Source organism: Eretmochelys imbricata, chromosome 1 (assembly GCF_965152235.1).
Source record: "Eretmochelys imbricata isolate rEreImb1 chromosome 1, rEreImb1.hap1, whole genome shotgun sequence".
NCBI classification, from domain to species: domain Eukaryota; kingdom Metazoa; phylum Chordata; order Testudines; family Cheloniidae; genus Eretmochelys; species Eretmochelys imbricata.
Window position 1 is genome coordinate 194,172,306 of NC_135572.1, and position 22,887 is coordinate 194,195,192.

General features: G+C 41.6%; 1 protein-coding gene across 3 annotated transcripts in view; it reads left to right on the forward strand.

Moving 5' to 3' along the window:
• Positions 1-22,887, forward strand: part of HJURP (Holliday junction recognition protein) — a 40,513-nt gene that overhangs the window by 12,875 nt on the left and 4,751 nt on the right. For 2 of the 3 annotated variants that reach the window (XM_077820910.1, XM_077820912.1), the window contains exons 5-11: positions 832-887; positions 3,947-4,004; positions 6,949-7,010; positions 10,435-10,545; positions 11,803-11,884; positions 13,691-15,189; positions 15,717-15,780. In XM_077820910.1, coding sequence (XP_077677036.1) covers positions 832-887; positions 3,947-4,004; positions 6,949-7,010; positions 10,435-10,545; positions 11,803-11,884; positions 13,691-15,189; positions 15,717-15,780 — 1,932 coding nt within the window. The remainder of the gene's footprint in view (positions 1-831; positions 888-3,946; positions 4,005-6,948; positions 7,011-10,434; positions 10,546-11,802; positions 11,885-13,690; positions 15,190-15,716; positions 15,781-22,887) is intronic. The other variant, XM_077820911.1, reaches the window with a different exon arrangement.

The window sequence follows — 22,887 nt, forward strand, 5'->3', positions numbered from 1 at the left end:
AATCTTTTTGTTTAAAAGAGAGAGTCTTGTGCTTTGAATGTAATTTCCAGTATCTACAGCCTGATTTTTTTTCATGTGTACAACTTTAAAAAGTTGAGTAAAAATATCCAGGAACCAATGCTTATGGAAAAGCTTCATAGCTAGAAGGGAATATGCAAAAGTCCAGAAGTAGAGGGATGACTTCTAGAGGTACAAAAGGAAGTTTGGCACCCAACTATACTTGTTCCCCTGAAAATCTCTCCCCCATAACATTTGAGAATGTTAATAATTGGTTTTGGGCAACTTGTATATTTTAAAGGTGAATATTACCTGTACTGTAGAGAAATAGGGTCTGATCCTGCAAACACTTAAGTGTGTGTGTGTGTATAACTTGACTTACGTGTAGTCCCAATGAGGTTAGTAGAACTTACCCACATAAAGAAAGTTAGACAGTTGCTTAAGTATTGTAAGATTGGGTCCCTAGAGATTAGCGGTGTTTTACAAATAGCTTGTGGTTGTCTACTAGGGAGGCTTTTGAGTATCTGTCTAAAAGCATTGGGTGAGATCTGTAGCTGATCTAATGAACATAGCTTCATTGACTTCTGTGATACTATGCCAATTTATGTTGGGTGAAAATCTGACTGTGTCTTTCTTCCTTTCTTTCATTTCTTTGTCTGTGTTCTGAATTTGTTAAACCTTTCCAGAGTTTACTTATTTAGAAAATACTTTAATCATAAATATTTATGTCTAAATGAGAAATTAGTTAAATCAGTTTTTGGATGCAAATGTAACACTTGTTTGCAATATGTCGCATTCTAACATAGATTTCTTTTTTCAAACTTTCTAATTAAGAATCACGAAAGCAATGGATCTCTGATTTTGAAGATGAAGATTTAAAAGTACATCAGGTATGGACACCATAAGGTTTTCTGGCAAATGTGAATGTGTTAGATATGAATGTATGACTCTGTAAATATAATTACTATGTTTTTCTTCATGCAGGATTCTGTATGATTTTTATGATAGCCTAATTTAAAATAAGTGTGTGAATTATTGAATTAAATTACCATGCTGTCTAATACAGATACAATCTTTTTGAAAAATGAGGAATTTTTCTTCCTTGTTTACTACGGTATTGCAGCAGTGCATCTCCTTCAAGAATTGCCCATATAGTTCCCCAGCTGTTGAATGCACATGCCTTCTTTATGGCCAGTTGCATCCTTTTAGAAGAGCTATTACTGTTAGTATGTGCATGGTTTGAAACAAAATTTATTCTCATAGTTACTGAGATCATCTAATTTACATTTTCTATCTTTAAAGCAATGGAGCAACTGGAGGTGGCCTGCAGTTTTTATGGGTTTTGTACCTCACCATACCCTTATCAGCTGTATCCCCCATCTACAAGATGAGTTTGAGGCCTCATTTTATGTGCGCTGAGGCACAATGGTTTCTAATTGTATTACTTGGTGCAACAGAGTTCAGACCATGTCAAACCTGGATCTAATATGCCCTTGCATTTGGTGCACCCCAGATCATACAGAAGTTCAACTAAACTGTACTGCTTAGTTGTCTAACCCTGATATAATTGGACCTCAAGATTTTTAGTACATTTTCACAGCTTAACAGAAAGATTGCAGGAGGCTCCCTGGACAGCTGCAGGGCCAATGACACTACAGGCACAAGTTGCAGGGAAGGCTGTGGTCTTGGTGGGGATTGCACAGAGATCCCCAAGACCACGAGAAGGAGAGCTAGCTCCTGGCTGCAAGGAGGCCAACCTGCTGCTGAACAGCTTCTCCCCAGGAATGGCCCCCACACTCCCAACTGGTGAATGAGTGAGTGGGACTGTAACAGAGACCTTCCTGCAAGGCTGGGATACTGGACCCTGTGCACATAAGGTGTGGGGGAGACTTCATTTGCTAACTGCAATGGATGGATATGTTGTTCATCCATTTCTGTGTGTCAGGTGGCATCAGTTTACACTAACGACTGCTGATTTAAAATGAATCCTGCTAAACTTAAGTCATCTGGGTCTAGAGGCTTTTATGGGTTGGGTGAAGCTGGAAAGCCAGTGAGCAGTATGGTCCATAGAGCAATTATTGTTTTTTTTCCTCTGGTTATAGCTCTCAACAATATTGGAAAATTATATTTGGACCCTGGTATTAGTCACCATTGTTCTAAAGTTGCGGGGGAGGTTTTTAAGCATGTTCTTACTGTTTTTAAAGTGTACTACAATATTCTTTCCTCTTGTATTGCACACATAGTTGTATTTTTTATTTCACTTTTTATCAAGGAATGCATGTTGTTTATATGAAGGCCATATAGAAATAGTCTTTTGTATTATGTCTTCTATAACTCTTTGCCCCTCGTGTGATTATCTCCTCCCTCCTGTGCTGTGAATATATGAACATTCGCTGAATCCCAGCCTCTATTTTAAATTAATCTGAAGTGAAAGAGCTATTTCTTGTGGGCTTTAACACCTACCAGATGGGGTTTTGTTTTGTTTTTCAATTGAAGATAGGTTTGGTTTTGGTTTTTTTAACCTTACTGATGTTTAATGTGTCAATTGTAAACTCTACAGGCTCTTTAAGGGTTAGCTGCTTTTGGGACTTGCTCCTTCTCAGGATCAAATGTGAAACAGTACCTGAAATTCAGTATGGCAGGCTTCTTGGGTTTGTTGCGCCCTTTAAGTAATGACATTGTTTTTCTAGTTATCTGTCTCAAGTTCATGAAAGTTTTTTGTCTGTCTGCATTTTGCTGTTGTCTTCAGTCCAAAGTGCATTTTTGGATTAGATAGAAAAATACTGTTTAGATTTGTTTTACCAGAGTTCTTGAAGAACCTCGTTGCAAGATGTCAATTGAAAACATGTAAAAAAAAAAGCTATTTGTCTGTAGGAGTATCCTTTGCATTGGAATGTAAAAAGTTCCTAAAAATATTGACTCTGAAATTTTCTCTACTGAAATCTTTTAAGTAAACTGTTAAGAGCCTAATCTGCATACATTGTGACTTTTTTTTTTCCCTGTTGACTCCAGTTATTTCATTGGGTGCAGGATCAAACCCCCATATTCTGGGGAATATTAATATAGTTTTAAGAAAACCAGTTGCAAATAACCAGTCTCTTTTTTTGATGAAGTAGAGAACTTCATTTGACTCTCTCTATAATGTAATGGTATCTACAGTAAAGTAAGTCAATCGCTCTTGCAAATTTCTGTTCTCCTGTGGCAAGCAACTGTAATTGACAGGCAAATAAGATCTCTGTTCTTTTCAGTATCCGTCTCATAATAGAGGATGAGAGAGTAAACTTTTTTTTCTCAGCTGGTAAAGTTCCATGACCATTTTGCAAGGCAGCCTTCATATAGCAGTTAAGTAACCTCAAGTGTGGTACTACTTTGAAACTAGGTGGTTCTGCTCTTGATTCTACTCCAAGAATAGCATTGTGGTGTTGAAGATTTAGTGGCTCCGCATGACACCAGATGAAATGTACTCAGTTTATAAGTATGCTTTTTTCCCCTAATTGCCAGGTCTACAAACTCAACATGGATTCTGAAGTGCAAACTGGATTCTTTTTGGCTCATAGATTACCGACAGTAAAGATACATTAATAATAATTAAAATTCATTTAGCTGTTAAACCAATCTATCTGAGCCCCATCACTATATCATTGTTGAGCTGTTATATTATAATGTGTAACCGAGTACACACTAGCTTCCTCTCACTTTTATGTTGGTTCTCTGGGAATAAATGGAGGAAAAAGTGGTAAAAAATTGAGTATTCAGCTGAGAGTCAAGAATAGGCTTTAGGAGCAGTTTTGTTTTAGATGCCTTTTTGACATAGTCATTTTCACAAGAGAATTGGGCTTTCAGCAGTGACAGTGGAACTAATGGCGAAGGGAATTCAAGTAGTCCAGATTATTAGAGCTAAACTGCTACTAGTTCTTGTGACTTTGTTCATGTGTATTTTTATTTCAAGGAACCTGCTAGGAAATCCTTTATAGACTCCTATGAAGAGATTCAAGTTGCTGACACAGGTAAGATTTCAAAAAAGTTATTAATCTTGCCATTAGTATTTATTAATTTAAAATGCATGAAAGTCCTGCTCGTTGTGATTTTTCCAAAATAATTAAAATGGTGGGTTAATCTGTGTCTGCTTTTTACACTCCTAATATGTTGTAGCTGAAGTATTGAGTAGGGACTGTATGAGACCATATTGTTGACCAGTGCAACATTCGTGTCCTTGATTAGACCCCAGCACAGAAGTGACTGGTATGGCATCCAAGAAGAGTCTGTGTAAACTCAAAAGCTTGTGTCTCTCTCTCTCTCTCTCTCACCAACAGAAGTTGGTCCAATAAAAGATATTACCTCCCCCACCTTGTCTCTCTAAGTATGAAATAGGTTCGTTTGCATCTGTCTGCCATTTCATAAATCAAAAGGGGGAGAGAGAATGAAAACTCATACTCCAAAATGGAAATGAGTGGTTTATTATTATTTTTTGGTTTGGTTGGTTTGTGTGTATCACCATAGTGCCTAAGAGGTTTGTACCAGAAAGGCATGGGGAGTAATTTTAATGGACATGCAAGTGAGTCATTGAACTGAGCCATCATGATGTGTCTGCAAGAGAGACCAGGACTCCTGCAATGATTGTCAGTCTCCATTTCAAACTTTTGAAAATGTTTTGTGTTCCTGACTGACTTATTAGTTGGTCATGACACTTGGTCATGACACTTGTATTAATACTGTTGTCTTCAAATAGCTGTGTTCTGAATGACATCACACAACATGTGTATTTCAGATGAGACTTTTTCTATCTGTAAGAGCAAGATTTGTGCTTTTGAGTAGGGTAATGGTTGGTAATGTTCTACTTATAACTCATATCACAGTTGAGCAGTCTAATTAATTGGTACATAATCTCTTTGGTATAATTATTGAAAATGAAACTTCTCCATAAGTAGGGTCCGACCAAATTCATGGTCCTTTTTTTTTCAGTTTCATGGTCAGAGGTTTTTAAAAATCATACATTTAATGATTTCAGTTATTCAAATCTGAAATTTCACAGTGTTGTAATTTTAGGGTCCTGACCCAAAAAGTAGTTGTGTGTGGTGAGGGGGTTGCAAGGTTATTGTAGGGAGAGTTGTGGTACTGCTACCCTTATTTCTGCATTGCTGCTGGTGGTGGTGCTGCCTTTAGAGCTGCACAGCTGCTACGGCCTACAGAGCTGGGCCCTCAGTCAGCAGCTGCTACTCTCGGGCCACCCAGCTCTGAAGGCAGCAGCGCAGAAGTAAGGGTGGCTTGGTATGGTATTACCATCCTTACTTCTGTGCTGCTGGCGGGGCACCACCTTCAGAACTGGGCGCCTGGCCACCAGCTGCCGCTCTCCAGCCACCCAGCTCTGACAGCAGCACAGAAGTAAAGGTGGCAAAACCGCGCCACCCTTCCCTTGTAAAATAACCTTGCGATCCCCGCTGCACAACCTTTTGAGTCAGGACCCCCAATTTGAGAAACGTGAACTCCCCTGTGAAATCTATATAGTATAGGTTAAAAGCACACATAAGACCAGAATTCACGGTCCACAATGCTTTTTTTCATGTCTGTGAATTTGGTAGGGCCCTATCCATAAGCATGTCATAGTATATCTCTTAAAATGCCCCTCTGCATTTATCTATCAATGGAAAACAACCATTTCAAGATGTGACATTTCTGACAATTAAAAGGACAGTCGCCATTAGCTTTTTAAATGTCTTTATCTATCGCCTCAGCATATTCGTACTCATGGGATGTTATGGCTGCTGTAGCCCAGATGGTGGCAACTTCTTATAGCAACTTCCTATATCTGTTAAAACATGCATGCCGCCTCCTACTTGTCTGCGTTCTCTAATGGTCTGAGAGCAAGGCTTTAAAAGGGGGCATGGCACCCTCTGCAGACTCAGTTCCTTCCAACTGCAGGATCAGATAGATGTAAACCTCCATTAATCTAGATCCTTCACTTAGATTATTATAGTGCTTTAGCTTAGTGTGGTTTCCTGCTTTATAGTTGGTGTTAGTCTTGGCTAAGTTTGTGATTTAAGGAAAGTTTTGTTCTTAGTGAACTTCATAGAGACTTTGGTTCTGCAACTGGTGATAGCCTTTGGTTCCGCAACTGGTGATAACCTTGTCACCAGTACTTTCAGCTCCTTCTGTCATGGTTTTAGATGAAGTGCATCACACAAGTTCACAGTCAGATCATTTACCAGATCTGCAAGATACATTGCCTATAAGGGAAGTGGGGGAAAAAAACTCTTACGCTTCTTACAACTCTCCACCTGAGAAAGCAAGGTTAGAAGACTCGTTTGGTGTTCCCTGAACACTGAATAGGGTATTGAGTGCCCATGAGTGGGAATATGCAGAGGACATTTGAAGGAAGAAAAACAGAGTTTACTTACCTCTGACCAGAGTTGTTTGAGATGGACTCTGCATATTCACACTCCTTGCCAACCTTCCTGTCCTCTTCAGAGTCCTAATGAAATACTGACTGAGAAAACCGTGGAAGGAATTAAGGTTGCAGAGGGCACCATGCTCCCTTTAATAGCCTTGCCCTTGGAACACTTGGGAATGGAGGGTGGGGTGGAGGGGCATGTGAGCTCTCTAACAGTCACTCCTGTGAGACATTTCAACCATTTGAGTTACACTGTCCAGCGCATTCCATGAGTGTGAATATACATAGTCCATCTCAAAGAGCTCTGGTTATGCCATTTTTCAAAAGTGACTTAGGCGCTTCGGATCCCAAGTTCCACTGACTTTCAATGAGATTGAAGTTAAAAATATAGTACAGGAGCATATTTCTTAAGGATTTTGTAAAAATGTATTTTTTTCAAGATGTAATTTTTTGGCGAGTTTGGTCTTCACAGTGTCAGTTTAAAATCATTCCCAGAAATACAAATATATTGCATTGGTTTTGGATGAATTGGAATTTACTTAGTGTTTAACTTCAAATTGTAGATACCGAAAGCGAAGCTGATTTGGTTTCGATTAGAAGAAAATTTGAAAATGTTAACCTCAAGGTAAAAACAATTCTGCTTTATACCTTTTGCATATGCTTTAAGGGGTTGGATTTTTTAATTTAAAATATTTTCATGGGGATTTTGTGTAGGTGACAAGTTCTGGACTGACAGCCACAAACTTAATTCCTGTTCATCCACAGGTCAATTACAGCGTGGCCAACAGCAAGCACTATACTAATACAACTTTCTTGTCCTTTTCTCCATTACGTTGCCTATATGCTTCTTTGGTGCTAGTGACCAACTGTAGATGTGGGAGGGAGATTCATTTTCCATCCTTGTTCAGACCTGAGATTGCTTACAATACAAGGTTATTGATTAATATTATTAAACGCTTTCCGTGCATTTGTGATCTGGACTGACACAAACAGAGCCATTTCATATAAGCTGTTTGGAGTTTCTAGACCCAGAGAAGACAGTGAAGAATTTCAGAGACCCCTAAACAAGCAATATGATGGCAAATTAAGTTCAATGTTGATAAATGTAAAGTAACATACATTGGATTGGGGAAAAAATTGAACTATTGAAAACATTTTACAGGTTTCTGAAGTTAATGTTGACTCAGGAAAGGGACAGGAGTTTTAGACAGCTCAGTGAAGACCTCAGGTCAATGCACAGAGCATTCAAAATTGCAAATGATGTTAAGATACATAGGGAGTGTGATGGAGAATATAAATAAATGGTGTGTCCTCATCTGAGATTAAACAGATGGGGATTGTTCATGTTAGAAAGGAGTTAAATAAGAGGAGGTGGGTGTGATAAAAATATATAAAATAATGAATTGTAAAGAAGCAATAGATCATGAATTAGTTTTCCTTGTCTCTTAACACAAGAACAAAGGGCCATTTCATGATATTTGGTGGCAAATTCAAAATCAATACAATGTGTAATTAGACTGAAACACCTTGCCTCACAGGGTTGAGGCCAAGAATTTAGCAAAATCAAAAAGAGAGTTTTGATATCCATATGCAATCTGGAGTTGTTTTAAAAATCAGAGTTTGAAGGCACGTTAAAATATATGCCTCAATGCATAAGCCAATCTTTAACTGTTAGAAACCACAATAAGACATTCCAGACAGGAGACATTCCAGAAGACTGGAAAGAGGCAAATATGGTGCCCATCTATAAAAAGGGAAATAAGGAACACCCAGGGAATTACAGACCAGTCAGCTTAACTTCTGTACCTGGAAAGATAATGGAGCAAATAATTAAGCAATCAATTTGCAAACACCTAGAAGATAAATAACTGTCAGCATGGGTTTGTCAAGAACAAATTGTGTCAAACCAACCTGATAGCTTTCTTTGACAGGGTAACAAGCCCTGTGGATGTGGGGGAAGCGGTAGATGTGGTATATCTTGACCTTAGTAAGGCTTTTGTTTCTGTCTTGCATGACCTTCTCATAAACAAACTAGGGAAATAAAACCCAGATGGAGCTACTATAAGAGAGTAACTATCAGTGGTTCACAGTCATGCTGGAAGGACATAACGAGTGGCGTCCTTCAGGGATCAGTTCTGGGTCTGGTTCTGTTCAATATCTTCATCAATGATTTAGATAATGGCATAGAGAATACACTTATAAAGTTTGTGGATGACACCATGCTGAGAGGGGTTGCAAGTGCTTTGGAGGATAGGATTTAAATTCAAAATGATCTGAAGTAAATAGGATGAAATTCAAGAAGGATAAATGCGAAATACTCCACTTAGGAAGGAACAATCAGTTGCACACATACAAAATGGGAAATGACTGCCTAGGAAGGAGTACTGTGGAAAGGTATCTGGGGGTCATAGTGGATCACAAGTTAAATATGAGTCAACAGTGTAACGCTGTTGCAAAAAAATCAAACATCATTCTGGGATGTATCAGCAGGAGTATTGTAAGCAAGACATGAGAAGTAATTCTTCCGCTCTACTCTGTGCTGATCAGACCTCAACTGGAGTATTGTGTCCAGTTCTGGGTGCCACATTTCAGGAAAGATGTGGACAAACTGGAGAAAATCCAGAGAAAGCGACAAAAATGATTAAAGGTCTAGAAAACATGACCTATGAGAGAAGATTGAAAAAACTGGGTTTGTTTAGTCTGCAGAGGAGAAGACAGAGAGGGGACATAACTGTTTTTACAAGTACATAAAAGGTTGTTACAAGGAGGAGGGAGAAAATTGTTGTCCTTAACCTCTGAGGATAGGACAAGAAGCAACGGGCTTAAATTGCAGCAAGGGCAGTTTAGGTTGGATGTTAGGAAAAACTTCCTAACTGTCAGAGTGGTTAAGCACTGGATAAATTGCCTAGGGAGGTTGTGGAATCTCCATCACTGGGGATTTTTAAGAGCAGGTTGGACAAATGCCTGTCACAGATGGTCTAGATAATACTTAGTCCTGCCTTGAGTGCAGGGGACTGAACTAGATGACCTCTCGAGGTCCCTTCCAGTTCAGTGATTCTAAGACTTAATGCAGGGGTCCAGATTGCTCTACTTTGCTCTGCATGCCAACTGTGGGGTTCTGACACTTTCCTGTGATACATCTAGTGTTGGCAACTGTCAAAGACAGGAAACTGGACTAGGTGGATCTCATGTCTGATCCAGTATGGCAATTCCTATGTTTTTGGTAAAGGCCCGTATTAACACTGAGAAGGCCAGAGAATCTAGAGTTAAGTAGAGGTTAAGAATGGAGACAAATCTCCCTTTTATTTAGGAGTATGGATTATAATTTGTATCTCATTTATTAGTATACAATATTTAGCATTTTTGTTATTTGCATCCAAGGATCTCAGTACTTTACAAAATTTTGTCTCAGAATATTTTGAAGTATTATTAACCTTTTTTACAGATGGGCACTCTGAGGCACAGAGGTTGACTTGCCTAGGATCACCCAACTTGTCAGTGATGTATAGCTATGAGAAGACAGTATCTTTCCATAAATCATTATCAAACTTTTCCTATTTAAAATAAATAAATTAAAGGTGAAGAAAGTCTGCTGGAATACTTCAGATGGAAAGTAGTTGGAGTGGTATTGGCTTCTAGTTAGGCTATTCACATCTCACAAGTACACGTGGTTCCAAAGGACTTAGGAGGTGACTGTGAATTTCTTGTTTCATATTGCTATTTATACATGCATCTAATGTAAACACTATTTCATATTTTTTCTTAAACCAGAGAATATATATAATTGAAAAGTTAGATTACAGTTACTGAACATTTTATACTACTCTCTCTGACTTCCAATATAAACAGCATTTACTTGAAATACAGTGACCTGATTGGGCTTGTCTTTATTGGTCAATATTTATACTGTTCTGTTGTTGTTTTTTCAAGTTTGAAATCCCTATGATTTGAATATGTTTTGTGAAGTTTTCTATTACTAACTTGTTACTGTGTAAACATTTTTTGTTTGGATGTTGCATTTGACATGTTTTTGCTTCTGTGAATAAAAGGAGGACATTCGACTTCTAAACCCTTCTGAGCTGGAAATGAGAGAGAAAGTCAGAGTTCGTGTGGATGTGATAGTACAAGATGATGAAAGAAACATCCCTAAATGGATTATGGTAATGCATCTGCTTGGTTTGGTAGAATTAATTCACTGCTTAAAACTGGAATCTTTAAACTGCTAGCCAAACTATTGCTTGGTGTGCCTTGGCTAGCGGCAATCCAAATCTGTGAGAACTTCTTTGAAAAATAGGCTGAGTTTCTTGAAGATGGAACATCTTATTCACTTATAAAAATTTGAATCAATATACAGTTCGTCAGTTTAAAGCAAACTTGTGAGTCCGTATACCAGTATGAGTTTGTCAGTGTCGTCATATTCCAATTTGTTTCTTTCTTATTGGGTTGGAGACCAGTGATATGTCCCTAGAATTAGCTATCTCGGTTTATTAAGCCCTATTTTTGGCTGCTGAACAAAGGCACAGTCTCAGTATATGCCAGGTACATTCATCACTGAACTAGCTCATTTGTGTAACATTCCTTCAAACTCTCAAATATTGTCTTCAGTATCCCTGATTTCTTTTTCTTTCAACATAGGTTACAGTCACCAATATGTAATAATAGTGGGCTTTTTATTAGAATTGCATCACAAAGACCACCAAAATACTTTCCTTTGCTGCCTCTCACTTGAATTTTTATTGCTTTTTCTGGTGGGGTAGGGAGTGCTGGCTTTTGCCCATTATGGAAAGTATTGCTCTGGTAGCTTTGAAACATTGTGGGATGATTCAAAGAAACTGAACAAACATCATTTAACTCTCTTTCCCATTATACATTATTTACCTGTCATTACTTACAAATCTTAATAGACTTTCTGAAGAAGCAAATATTTTTGGGCTTGATGTTCACGGAAAATAAGAAATTGGAGGAAGTGGGGAGCTGTATGGTTATGTAGTAGTGTTTTATGTAATGGGGCTGCTGTTTTTTTAATTTATTGTATTTGTCAGAGGTGCCTAAAGTGTTCAGATATGTGTTCCTTGTTTTATAAATGGAAGTAAATTTAAATATTTAGGAAAAAAATGCAAACTTTATGCTTAATTTAGAAATTATAAATGTCATGTAAGATTTTGAATATTTTGCCAAATATCCTTTTTCTCAAGTTCTTATCTGTTGCTTTGTCAAATAAATCATACTGCAACTGTAACTGAAGCAAAAGCAAATCTTAAATAGAAATTTTTCTTCCCTGTTTTACTGAGCTCTTCAGAGTATGGTTCATGTCTTTTGTACAGTGCCTAGCACAATGGGACCACAATCCTGAATGGGGCATGATTGTTGCTGTAATATAAACATAAATTACTAAATAAGTTCTGTGGGTTTTTCAGGTTGCACCTGAAGAAAAATCAAAGCGTCTCCACGTAACATCTCCATGGCAAGACTTGATGGGTATGACTAAATCTCCAGTTGGTGAGTATGACACTGAACTGTAGTTATTTAACATATTTGTTGAAAATGCAGAAAAGTGTGGTCACCTGAACATAAAGATACAACAGTTTGAATTCTTGAGGATGTATATAGGCCCATTCGCAAAAAGAAAAGGAGTACTTGTGGCACCTTAGAGACTAACCAATTTATTTGAGCATGAGCTTTCGTGAGCCACAGCTCACTTCATCAGATGCATACCGTGGAAACTGCAGCAGACTTTATATATACACAGAGAATATGAAACAATACCTCCTCCCACCCCACTGTCCTGCTGGTAATAGCCCATTGTTAATGTTTTACCAGAGGCATATTTTAAACATTTTTTGAAAAGGAGTTATCTCTTATAAATGAACTCAGCTCTTCTAAAATAGTCAGAGAAAAAGATACATTTAAAAACCCACCGTAATAAAGAATTTAAATATGGTCAAGTTATTACATGTTTTTGTGCGTGCTTTGTTTAGCTGGTAGCACAACACAGTCTGATGGGAGTCTTGTATTTGCAAGTAACTGCTTGTGCAGGAGCAGCATGAAGATAATGGGCCTGATTTTTGCAGTCTTTAGGTAGGGAAAAACTTGCGTTGAAGTCTGGTGCTCTTTTGCAGAAGGGTTTACTTCTTCCATGTTATTTTCACATCCTAACAGTTGCTATCAGACACCCAACCAAGCATACTGGTCCCTAGCATTTAAGACATAGCGGTTAGTGGGCACCTAATTGCCTTTTGTGCCTTTTGAAAACATTTCCTTTCAGTACATAGTACCTTGGGATTACAGAAAGTCCTCTTGATCCTTCTACATTTTTGGACTTAATGGGCTTCAGTTACTAAAGGTGGGACAATAAAAGTCTTGGGTAAAAACTTGGCTTTTAGGGAGAATCATTGTATTATTTTGACCAAAACTCTACATAAGGCTATGCGCTATGTTTCATTATTCAATTGAACCTTGTTAATTTACACATTTGCTTATATGCAGATGGTAATTTACCCCAAAATCAGTAGTCTCTTCCTGTTTCACAATGACTTAGGAGTGAAGTGCTGCCATTTATGAATCTTTGTTACTTTTACAGTAAATATTTTAGAGCACTTTGTAACTTAGTAAGTTACTCATTATAACTTTAAGACAACATTACAATCGTCAAATGAACGTAGTGAATTTTATGACACTTTTGTCTTTGCTTGCTAAGAAATTCTCATTTGCTTCCCAGTCATTATTGCAGATTTGATAAGAGGAGAGGCTCTCTTTGTCTTGGCAGTGAAAGCAGTTTGCACTAAAATGCATTCACCACTGAGTGTTGTACATACTCTTGTTGCAAGAAGTCCTTTTAGGACAACTCCCACTTATGCCCCAGAAGAACTTTAAAATAGTTTGTACTCCAAGATACTTGGTATCCATTTTCTGCAGTCTGTTAATATAGCCTTGTACAAACTTTTATGAAAATTTACTAAAACATATTTGTCCAGCAACAATCCTGTAACCTGATGGGAATCGTGATGAAAAACACTAGAGATTTCACTCATGAAAAAAGAAAACAATCTAGAATTTTACAAGGCTTTATTAACAGCACATGAAGATCAACACTGCAAGAATATTTGTACACCTTCTAATATTTAAAATTAGATTTATGCTATGTAATTAATACATTTTTGAAAGGTTCTAATCACTGTTGTATATAACTTTATTTGGCCTAATACACAACCAAGCTAATGGTTTTAGAAGGAGAGCAGCGTCTAGAAATGCACCTCCTGCATCCAGGTCTCTCATACTATGTGTTTCTGTGTTTTCTTATTTCAGCAGATAAGATAACTGTACCCAGACATATACCTTTTCTGGAAAAAAATGAAACGGGCTATGATAGCTTCATGGAAGAGTACCAGTCTGCAAATGAAGAATGTTCCTGGAACAACGTCACACTTGCAGATTTGTATCCAGGAATGGTGGAGACACTTAGCAAGTTGATGAACAAACACTCTCAGAAAAAAGCAGCTGATTCCATAATCAGACACTACAAATACAGAGGATGGCCTCCTAGAAAATCAAAGCTTAATGTCACCATAGAAAGAATAAGAAGGTTCAGGACATCTAAATTGAAGCCTATGCTGCCTAACACAAATAGTAATGATCATAAATTGCCTGTTCGAAATAATTTAAATGAAAGTAACCAGCTTCTTCAGGATGGCAAATGTCCGACACAGTGTGTGACTAATGGTGAATCTGGTGTGGTATCTTACCCACATGTTAATACGAGTGAAATGGAAATAGATTGGCCTCGAAATTTAGAAGATAATTCATACATTCAAAGAATAGACCAAAACATTTCAGAGTCTGTTTTTCCAAATGTTACTGCTAGAACAGAAGAAACATTTTTAACTGAGGGTCCATCTCAGACCACCATGACATTACATGACTCAAAAGGCAGCCCAAATGGGAAGCTGCCTGAAGTACTTTCTCTGGGATGCTCTTCTGTAACTTGCACAACATCTCCTTGTCTCGTGAAAGAGAGCAAGAATGGCAAAATTGACAATACAGCTTTCGATGGTACATCAGGGTTCCACTTGTCCACTTGCAACTTGAATGGTGATGCTAATACCTTTCCACCACTTAACAGCTATTCTCTAGTAAGAACATCAAATGCATTAATCAGAAATCCTGAAATAAAAACTTTCAGAGGAGGTGTTTCACTACAGCGCAGTCATTCTTTTTCCTCACTTCCTGTGAATCAAAGTCCAGTCAAGACTCGCCAGAAATGTGAAGAAGAATTTGAAAAACTTTACCAGAAGCTTTGCCCCAAAGAACTTCAGAAACCTCTTAAGATTAGAAAGCCTCCTTCAAACCCTAAAGAAAAAGAGAGACTAATCAAGTCCTACTTCTGTAATTCTGTAAAGTCTCATAAAAAATATGATAGTGCATTTGACGAGGTTTATCAGAGATTGTGTTCCGAAGGGTTTCCAAAACTGCCCACGTTTCTCAGAGCTTCGAACTTACGGAAATATGAAGGCATACAGATGTCAGAAACTGTAAATGCTTTAATTAACTCACCCATACGAACTTTACCTGCAGTTACCAGAATTAAAAGAGTAGCAGATTTCCACAATGAAGATCTTTTGTCTTCACCTGTAAAGAGACTGAAAAATATACCTGAAGATTTTTTTCCTAGAGCCAGTAATCAGTCTCCTCATAGAAAAAATATTAATCCTCAGACAACTGGCCTGGATTTCTCAAGTGTGATGGATGGAATTGTTCCTGGCATATTTGATAGCCCTAATTGTCAAAGTCAGGCATCTGAAAACTTTGTAAGGAGACTTTTACTCTACTATTTTGGTTGATAATGTGCAGAAGGCTAAAAAATTGTAACTTTTACTACAGTCATTTTGAAAAAGATTGACTTAAAGCTTCTCTTGGACTAAGTCAATCTAAAATTTCTGCTTCAGTTTTTTGACCAGTATGGTTGAAATGCTTAAAGTGTTGTTAAGCTCATGGGCCCCCTAATCTCATTTCCCCATTTTAGGGAATATGGCCCCTAAAAATATTCAACAAAATTATTAGTTTAATCTTAGTTCATTGCAATTGAGTTTAAAAGGAATAAAATCTCAAACTACGAGCATTGTTAAATCATCTTCACAGCTCTGTGTGAGAGAGGCAGGCAGGGAAATTGAGCCGGACAAGCTAATGGCCTGGAACCATTAGAGTCCTATTAACTTCAGTGGGTTTTAAATCAGACCCTTAGTGCAGGATTCCCATTTCCTTGTTCTGACCCAGGCTGTTAACTGTAACACACTTGTGTTTACTTTGATTTAATTTCTCAGTGCTTCATTTTCAGGATTCTGGGTTTCATACGTCTTCAAATCACACTTTTCCGGTTAGTCCAAGTATTTTTGTGCAAGGTAAGTTTCAAAAAGCATTTTGAATTACTTTATCAATTAGGAGGGCTTCTCTTAAGGGGAAGCCAGTAGATCTCCAACTCTTAAATTCTGCAGACCTCTTCCTAAGTTACACCCATTTTCTCCCAACAATCCTTGGCTATGTCTCAAAATGTGTCTTTCCAGAGATCACCAAGAAGGGCTTCCTGGACCACAGCTTGAGAGTTTTTGGAGTGTTTTACTTTTTTTCTTTTGGATAAGATCTGAATTTTCTTCTTAAAGTTTCATTTAATAAATACTGGTGTTTCTTCAAGTGCTTGCTCATATCAATTCCAATTAGATGTGCGCACGCCGCATGCACAGCCATCGGAGAATTTTTACCCTAGTAACACCCGGTGGGTCGGCTGTGGAACCCCCTGGAGTGGCGCCTTCAAGGCGCTGGATATATGCCCCTGGCAACCCAGTGCCCCCTCAGCTCCTTCTTACCGCCCGTGACGGTCGTTGGAACTGTGGAGCTTGGCTTTGCTACTCTTCACTCTCCCTAGCGTTCACCCTACAGTTTGTTCATAGTTTGTTGTTATAGTATTGTTATAGATTAACAGCTGTAGTTCTAGGTTTCAGAGTAGCAGCCATGTTAGTCTGTATTCGCAAAAGGAAAAGGAGTACTTGTGGCACCTTAGAGACTAACAAATTTATTTGAGCATAAGCTTTCGTGAGCTACAGCTCACTTCATTGGATGCATTCATTTGTAGTTCTAGTTCTAGTATAGTAGTTTGTATTAGTGGGGGAGAAGGGGTTTTCCCCTCCTTCCTGTACTTGATTGGGCTCATGCCCAAAGCTCCGGGCTTTAAGCCCTGCAGATCCTGCTCCAAGCCCATGCCAACGGGCGACTCCCACGACTCTTGTCTGAAGTGTCTGAGGGAATCTCATCAGGCGGAGAGGTGCAGGATTTGCAAGAGCTTTTGTCCCCGGACTAAGAAGGAGCGGGACTTCCGTTTGAGACAGCTCCTTATGGAGGAGGCTCTTAGTACTCAGCCTCCAGCAGCGTGACAAGACCCGGTGCCGAGCACTTCAGTACGCAGCGCCCCGGCTTTAGTTACAGGAACGGTACCGCAGTCAGACGCTGATAGAGAGCCACAGCACCGAAGTTCCCCAGCACCGCAACCAACGTCTTTAGTCCGGCACCGCTCTCACTCGCCTGGCCAGAACCTCGTTCCACAGCAGAGTGCCCAGGGACACAAGTGACAGCCTTGGCACTGTTGACTCCGGCACCAAAAACGAAGCAGTTGAGTCCAGTGTGACTGGACTCCCCGACTCGCAGCATGGTTGAGGTCCAGTTGCCATCTACACCAGATACCTTTGTGGCGGCAACGGATCTGATTGCCTTGACTGTATCAACATCCCTTCAACTGGCCAAGGCACCGCCACCTGTCCGCGTGGCACCATCTAGGGGCAAACAGACTCTTATTCACCTGCCAGCACCATCGGTTGAGCCTCGGTACTGTTTCCACTCTTGGCGCCGTTCCTGCTCCCAGCGCTGTTCGCAGTCCCGGCACCACTCTCCATCGCAGCGTTGGTTGTACTCGCTGCACTGCTCCGACTCCTGGCACCGGTCTCGACACAGGAGTAGATACCGTTCCTGATGGCCGTCATCATCGTTGAGACCCAGGTCCAGATCCAGGCGCCGGTCCAGGTCCTGATACTGATCTAGGTCCAGACGCCGCTCCCCAGTGTCGCGGCACCGTTCTTCTCCGTCTCGGCACCGATTGGTACAGCGAAGCTGGAGATCAGTTTCGTCTCGTCAACATGATTCAGCACAGACCCACTCGGCACCACCATGACCATCGCGTTCCACCTCTCACTCATCAGGGTCTGAGGCAGGGTCACGCTTCTCAGAATGCCACCACTTGGATCACAGCCGCCTGGGCTCGGGCAGATCAGTGGCAGGTGCAAGAACAGGACCCCACTCAAGGGTCCACCCAGTAGCCCTTTTGGACACCCTGGGTGTACCACCAGGCCCAGGGTGCTCCCTCTGAGGCTTCTCACTCGGCCCTGTCTGAGCCGCGAGTGCCTGAGGCCTCTGCCAGCTGTCCTGCTCCCAGAGGCATGGAGATGGTGGCATTGCCCTTACAGGCACCAGTTCCTCATACTCCAACTCCAGCTCCCGGCCTGAACACTGAGTTTGCGGGTCCGGCGCAGTGGGGCACAGCTCAGCAAGAGGCTCTGGATGATCCTGTCCCTTCTGTGGCATCCTCCTCAGCTTCACCCGATGAGGCTGTGGCGAGGACTGCTATAACGGAGTCATCCCCCCCCATCCTTCCCCGATAGACCTCCGCGCCCACCAGGAACTCTTGCACAGGGTGGCGCGGAACATCAACCTGCAAGCACAGGAGGTGGTTGAGGTGGAGGACCCTGTGGTTGACATTTTGTCCACAGAGGCTCATCCAAGGGCACAGCAAAGAGTAGGTGCAGGCTCATCTTCAATTCGTCACAGACACGTTGCAACAGTTAGGCCTTCTGCTTAACGTGGCGAAGTCAACACTAGAACTGACCCAGAGGGTAGAATTTATCGGGGCGGTCCTCGACTCCATGCGGGCTTGAGCCCTCCTTCCAGATGCTCGCTTCCAAGCCTTGTCAGGCCTCATCAGGAGCCTTCAGATCTTCCCAACCTCGATGCCCTCTTTAAGCCTGGATGGCATCAGTCTACCGCCCAGGTCGAGACAGCCTGAACCTGGTGGTCACCATTCTGGAGGGGGTCCTGGCCTCCTTCCAGTGGTGGCTAGACCCAAGGGCAGTTGGCGGAGGAGGCCCCTTCGACACTCAGCCTTCCTTGTCCCTCATCACGGACGCGTCAGTCCTGGGATGGGGCGCCCACCTCGGGGACCTCCAGACGCAAGGTCTATGGGCCCCGTCCGATCTCTCTCTTCATATCAATGTACGGGAGCTGATGGCGGTGTGTCTTGCGTGCCAAGCCTTTTGGGAGCGGTTGCGTGGTTGTTGCATGGCGTTCGTCACAGACAACACCATGGCCAAATTCTACATCAACAAGTTGGGTGGGGGAGCCTCATTTCTTCCCCCTCTATCAAGGGGCCATTCGACTGTGGAAATTCTGCATAGCCCACTCCATTCACCTGATGGCGTCGTTTCTCCCAGGGGTCCAGAACATGTTGGCGGACCACCTCAGCAGGTCCTTCCAATCCCACGACTGGTCACTCCGCCCCAATGTCATCCACTCCATCTTCCTAAAGGGGGGTTTCCCCAGGCTGACCTGTTTGCCTCATGCAGCAACCAGAAATGCCTGGCATTTTGTTCCCTTCATGGCCGCTCCCCGGGCTCTCTCACAGATGCCTTCCTACTCCTGTAGACTAGCAGGTTGTTTTACTCCTTCCCGCTGTTTCCCCTTGTACACAAGGTCTTGCTCAAGGTGTGCAGGGACAGATCATGACTGATTCTGGTTGCCCGGGCGTGGCCCAGGCAGCATTGGTACACCACACTGTTGGAGATTTCGGTGGGCGCCTCAGTTCTGCTGTCTTTTTTTCCGGACCTGATCACTCAGGATCACAGCTGCCTCTGTCACCCCAACTAACAATCCCTCCACCTCACGGCATGGATGCTGCATGGCTGAGCCACTCTGAGCTACTCTGCTCTCATTTAGTACAGCAGGATGGGTAGCAGGAAACTTTCCACTCGGGCCTCATATATGGCTAAATGGAAGCGATTCTCATGCTGGTGCACTCACCACAGCACACCCCCCTCCTAACCTCCCCAGGCGTCCAAGCCTCTCATTTTGGACTGTCTCCTGAGCCTGAAACAGCAGGGCCTGGCGATATCATCCATTAGTGTCCACCTGGTGGCCATTTCAGCTTTCCACCCGGGAGCGAATGGCCGATCTGTCTTTGCCAATTCCACGGTCAGTATGTGCCTTGAGGGCTTGGACCGTCTCTACTCACAGGTATGACAGCCAGTCCCCGGGACCTGAATCTGGTCTTCTCCAGGCTCATGGGGACCCGGTTCGAGCCGTTGGCCACCTGTTCCCTCCTATACCTCTCTCGGAAAACGGCTTTCCTCGTCGCTATCACATCAGCAAGGCGTGTATCTGAGCTCAGGGCTCTTACCTCAGAACCACCATACACGATCTTCCGTAAGGACAAGGTGCAGCTATGATCTCACCTGGCCTTTCTTCCCAAGGTGGTATCCACCTTTCATATCAACAAGGACATTTTTCCTCCCAGTTTTTTACCCAAAACTCACGCTTCTCTTCAGGAACAACTGCTACATCCCCTAGATGTTCGTAGGGCCCTGGCCTTCTACACTGAGTGTACAAAGCCGTTCAGGAAAACGACCCAGCTCTTTGTCGCAGTGGTGGAATGGATGAAGGGCCTCCCGGTCTCCTCCCAGCGGATCTCCTCTTGGATCACTTCCTGTGTCCGTGCTTGCTACAATCTGGCTGGTGTTTTAAACCTGCCACTCACCGCTCACTCTACAAGGGCTCAGGCCTCGGCGGCAACTTTCCTGGCCTCGGTCCCAATCCAGGAGATCTGCAGAGCTGTTACTTGGTCTTCGGTATATACTTTTACCACTCACTATGCCATCGTCCGAAAAGCCAGAGACGATGCGACGTTTGGTAGAGCAGTCCTACAATCCACAGTACTTCACTCCGACCCCACCGCCTAGGTAAGGCTTGGGAGTCACCTAATTGGAATCAATATGAGCAAGCACTCGAAAAGAAGACAGTTACTCATTTTTTTTAACTGTTGTTCTTCGAGATGTGTTGCCCATATCTATTCCAAACCCGCCCTCCTTCCCCTCCATCGGAGTAGCCGGCAAGAAGGAGCTGAGGGGGCGTTGGATCGGCTGGGGTATATATCTAGCGCCGTGAAGGCGCCACTCTAGGGGGCTCCATGGCTGACCCGCCAGGAGATGCTAGGGTAAAAATTCTCTGGCCGTGCACACGGCGCGCACACACCTAATTGGAATGAACCTCTCGAAGAACAACAATTAGGTGAGTAACCCTCTTTTTTCCTGCTCCCCTTCTCTGCTGTATTGCTAATACCATACATAGCTAATATCCGTTAATGTGTAGTAGAGAAGTTGCTGATTAGTTAATCATGTTTTCAAGAACTAAAAGTTTTTACCACCACTCTTGGGGAGTTCCTGCTTCCAGCTCTACAAAACTTGTGGTTACACAGTAACAAGATTACAAATATGTCCTAGGTCAGGTCTACAGTACAGACTTATATCGGTATAACTATATCTCTCAGGGATGTGAAAATCCACAGTCCTGGACGACGTAGTTATATCAACCTAACCTTCAGTGTAGACAGCGCTATGTCAGCAGAGAGCCTGTCCTATTGATATAGACATTGCCTCTCACAGAGGTGTATTTATAATGGGGATGAGAGAAGCTCTCCGAACAGCATAGGAGCATCTTTCCTTAAGCGGTGCAGTTGCATCGGTGCAACTGCACTGTTGTAGCATTGTAAGTGTAGATTTTCCTTAGGAGGACTTAAGCTAAATTCAAGTGCTGCCACTAAGTCAGCAAGAGGATTTGCTCAAGTTCTGAATTTGAAAAATTAAACTGGTTTGAGATTAGATAGGCACAAACTCCCAGGGCCTATAAAATTCCTAATCTTTGTAGTTACCATCATAAAGAGTTACAGAGAATTGTAAATCTGAAGCTTGATATTTAAAATAAGCTACTTCAGATACAGCAGCACTTGCTCAGGAGTTCTCATAGTTAAAGTTGTCAGTGTTTCCAATTTAATACATTATTTTCAGGTCCATCTAAATTGGCCATAAAATCTCCATGCTGAAGCTTATGGGGACATAGTAAACTTGAAAAATCTCATTACTCTTTGGAGGTGTTATACATCCACTTGTGGCAAGAAGTACATAAGAGAAGCTGAAAGTGATTCAAGATTTTTTTTTCTGTTTCCTCAGCTTTTTTTACTTTGTGCATTTTGACAGCACTGTGTTTATTCACTTTCTTGGTTCTGTTCATGGTGAGTTGTCATTAGCATGTCATCACTTTTGCATTGCTCTTGTGGGGAACATGTATGCCTCTCCTTAGTGCCTGTAAGGGGGCATTTACTTTTTACCAGAAACACAAGAGAAGAGCTTCTGCTGTTTCTAAGTTTGGTGCCAGGAGAGTATACCCGTTCCCTGGGAGCCCTGTGTAGGCAAGAGGCAAAAAGGGATAGCCAGGGGGACCTCCTCCTTCCCTCCACAGACCATTTTGTATGTGGCTGGGGGTGCAGACAGGAAAGTTGTTCTTCCTTTCCCAAACTATAGTATAGAGAAGGGAGCAGTGGGAGCTAGGAGAGGGATTTTTTTACTCTTTGGGACTTCTCTAGAGTTCAGAGGTTGGGAGGTCTTGCTTCAGTGCTGCTGAAGCTGGCATGCTGTCAGTACTGTAAACAAAAGCAAGAGACAGGTGGGAAATGGGCAGACCCAAACACATTTAATGGGGGTGCTGGCCTTCTCCTTTGATGAAGACCTTTATAAACATCAGCAGGGGTTGGGGAAAGCCCTTAAGACTTTTAAAGAAGCCATTGTAAGGGGAAAGAATTTTCTGGTCAGTCTTTCTTGCTCAAATTTAGTCAAGCAAAATTTTTCAGGTTATCCATAATGTATTAACTATATTGGCAAAAGCTCAGTTTTGCCAGTATAAACTGAATCTGTACTAGGCATGCTTTGCCACTAGGTACACTGATACCAGCAAAGCTCTCCTAGGTTTAGAGTAAGCTAAATCTGTACAACTGCTCACCTAGATTGGTATGATCAACATAATTAGAATAATAAAATTTCACACTTTTGGGGAACACATCTTTTTCCAGAGCTTACCCTTTGGCAAAAAGCTTGACGGAGATCCAGCCTCTGGTCTCAAAGGACATGTCATTTACCTCTATCACTTCTCTCTTGTCATCCTTGCCTTACATCCCTGGAATCTCCTAGAGATAACTTTTTGGTTACTCAGATCTACCTTCTGTGATTTCTGAACTACGTGTTTACATAAATATCCTCTCCAAGGAGGATCCATTCTGGGGTTCCCAAAAAATGATGCACTTGATATATAGGGATGAATAATTTCAATCATATAAGAGGAAAAGTGGAAAATAATATGTAAACAGA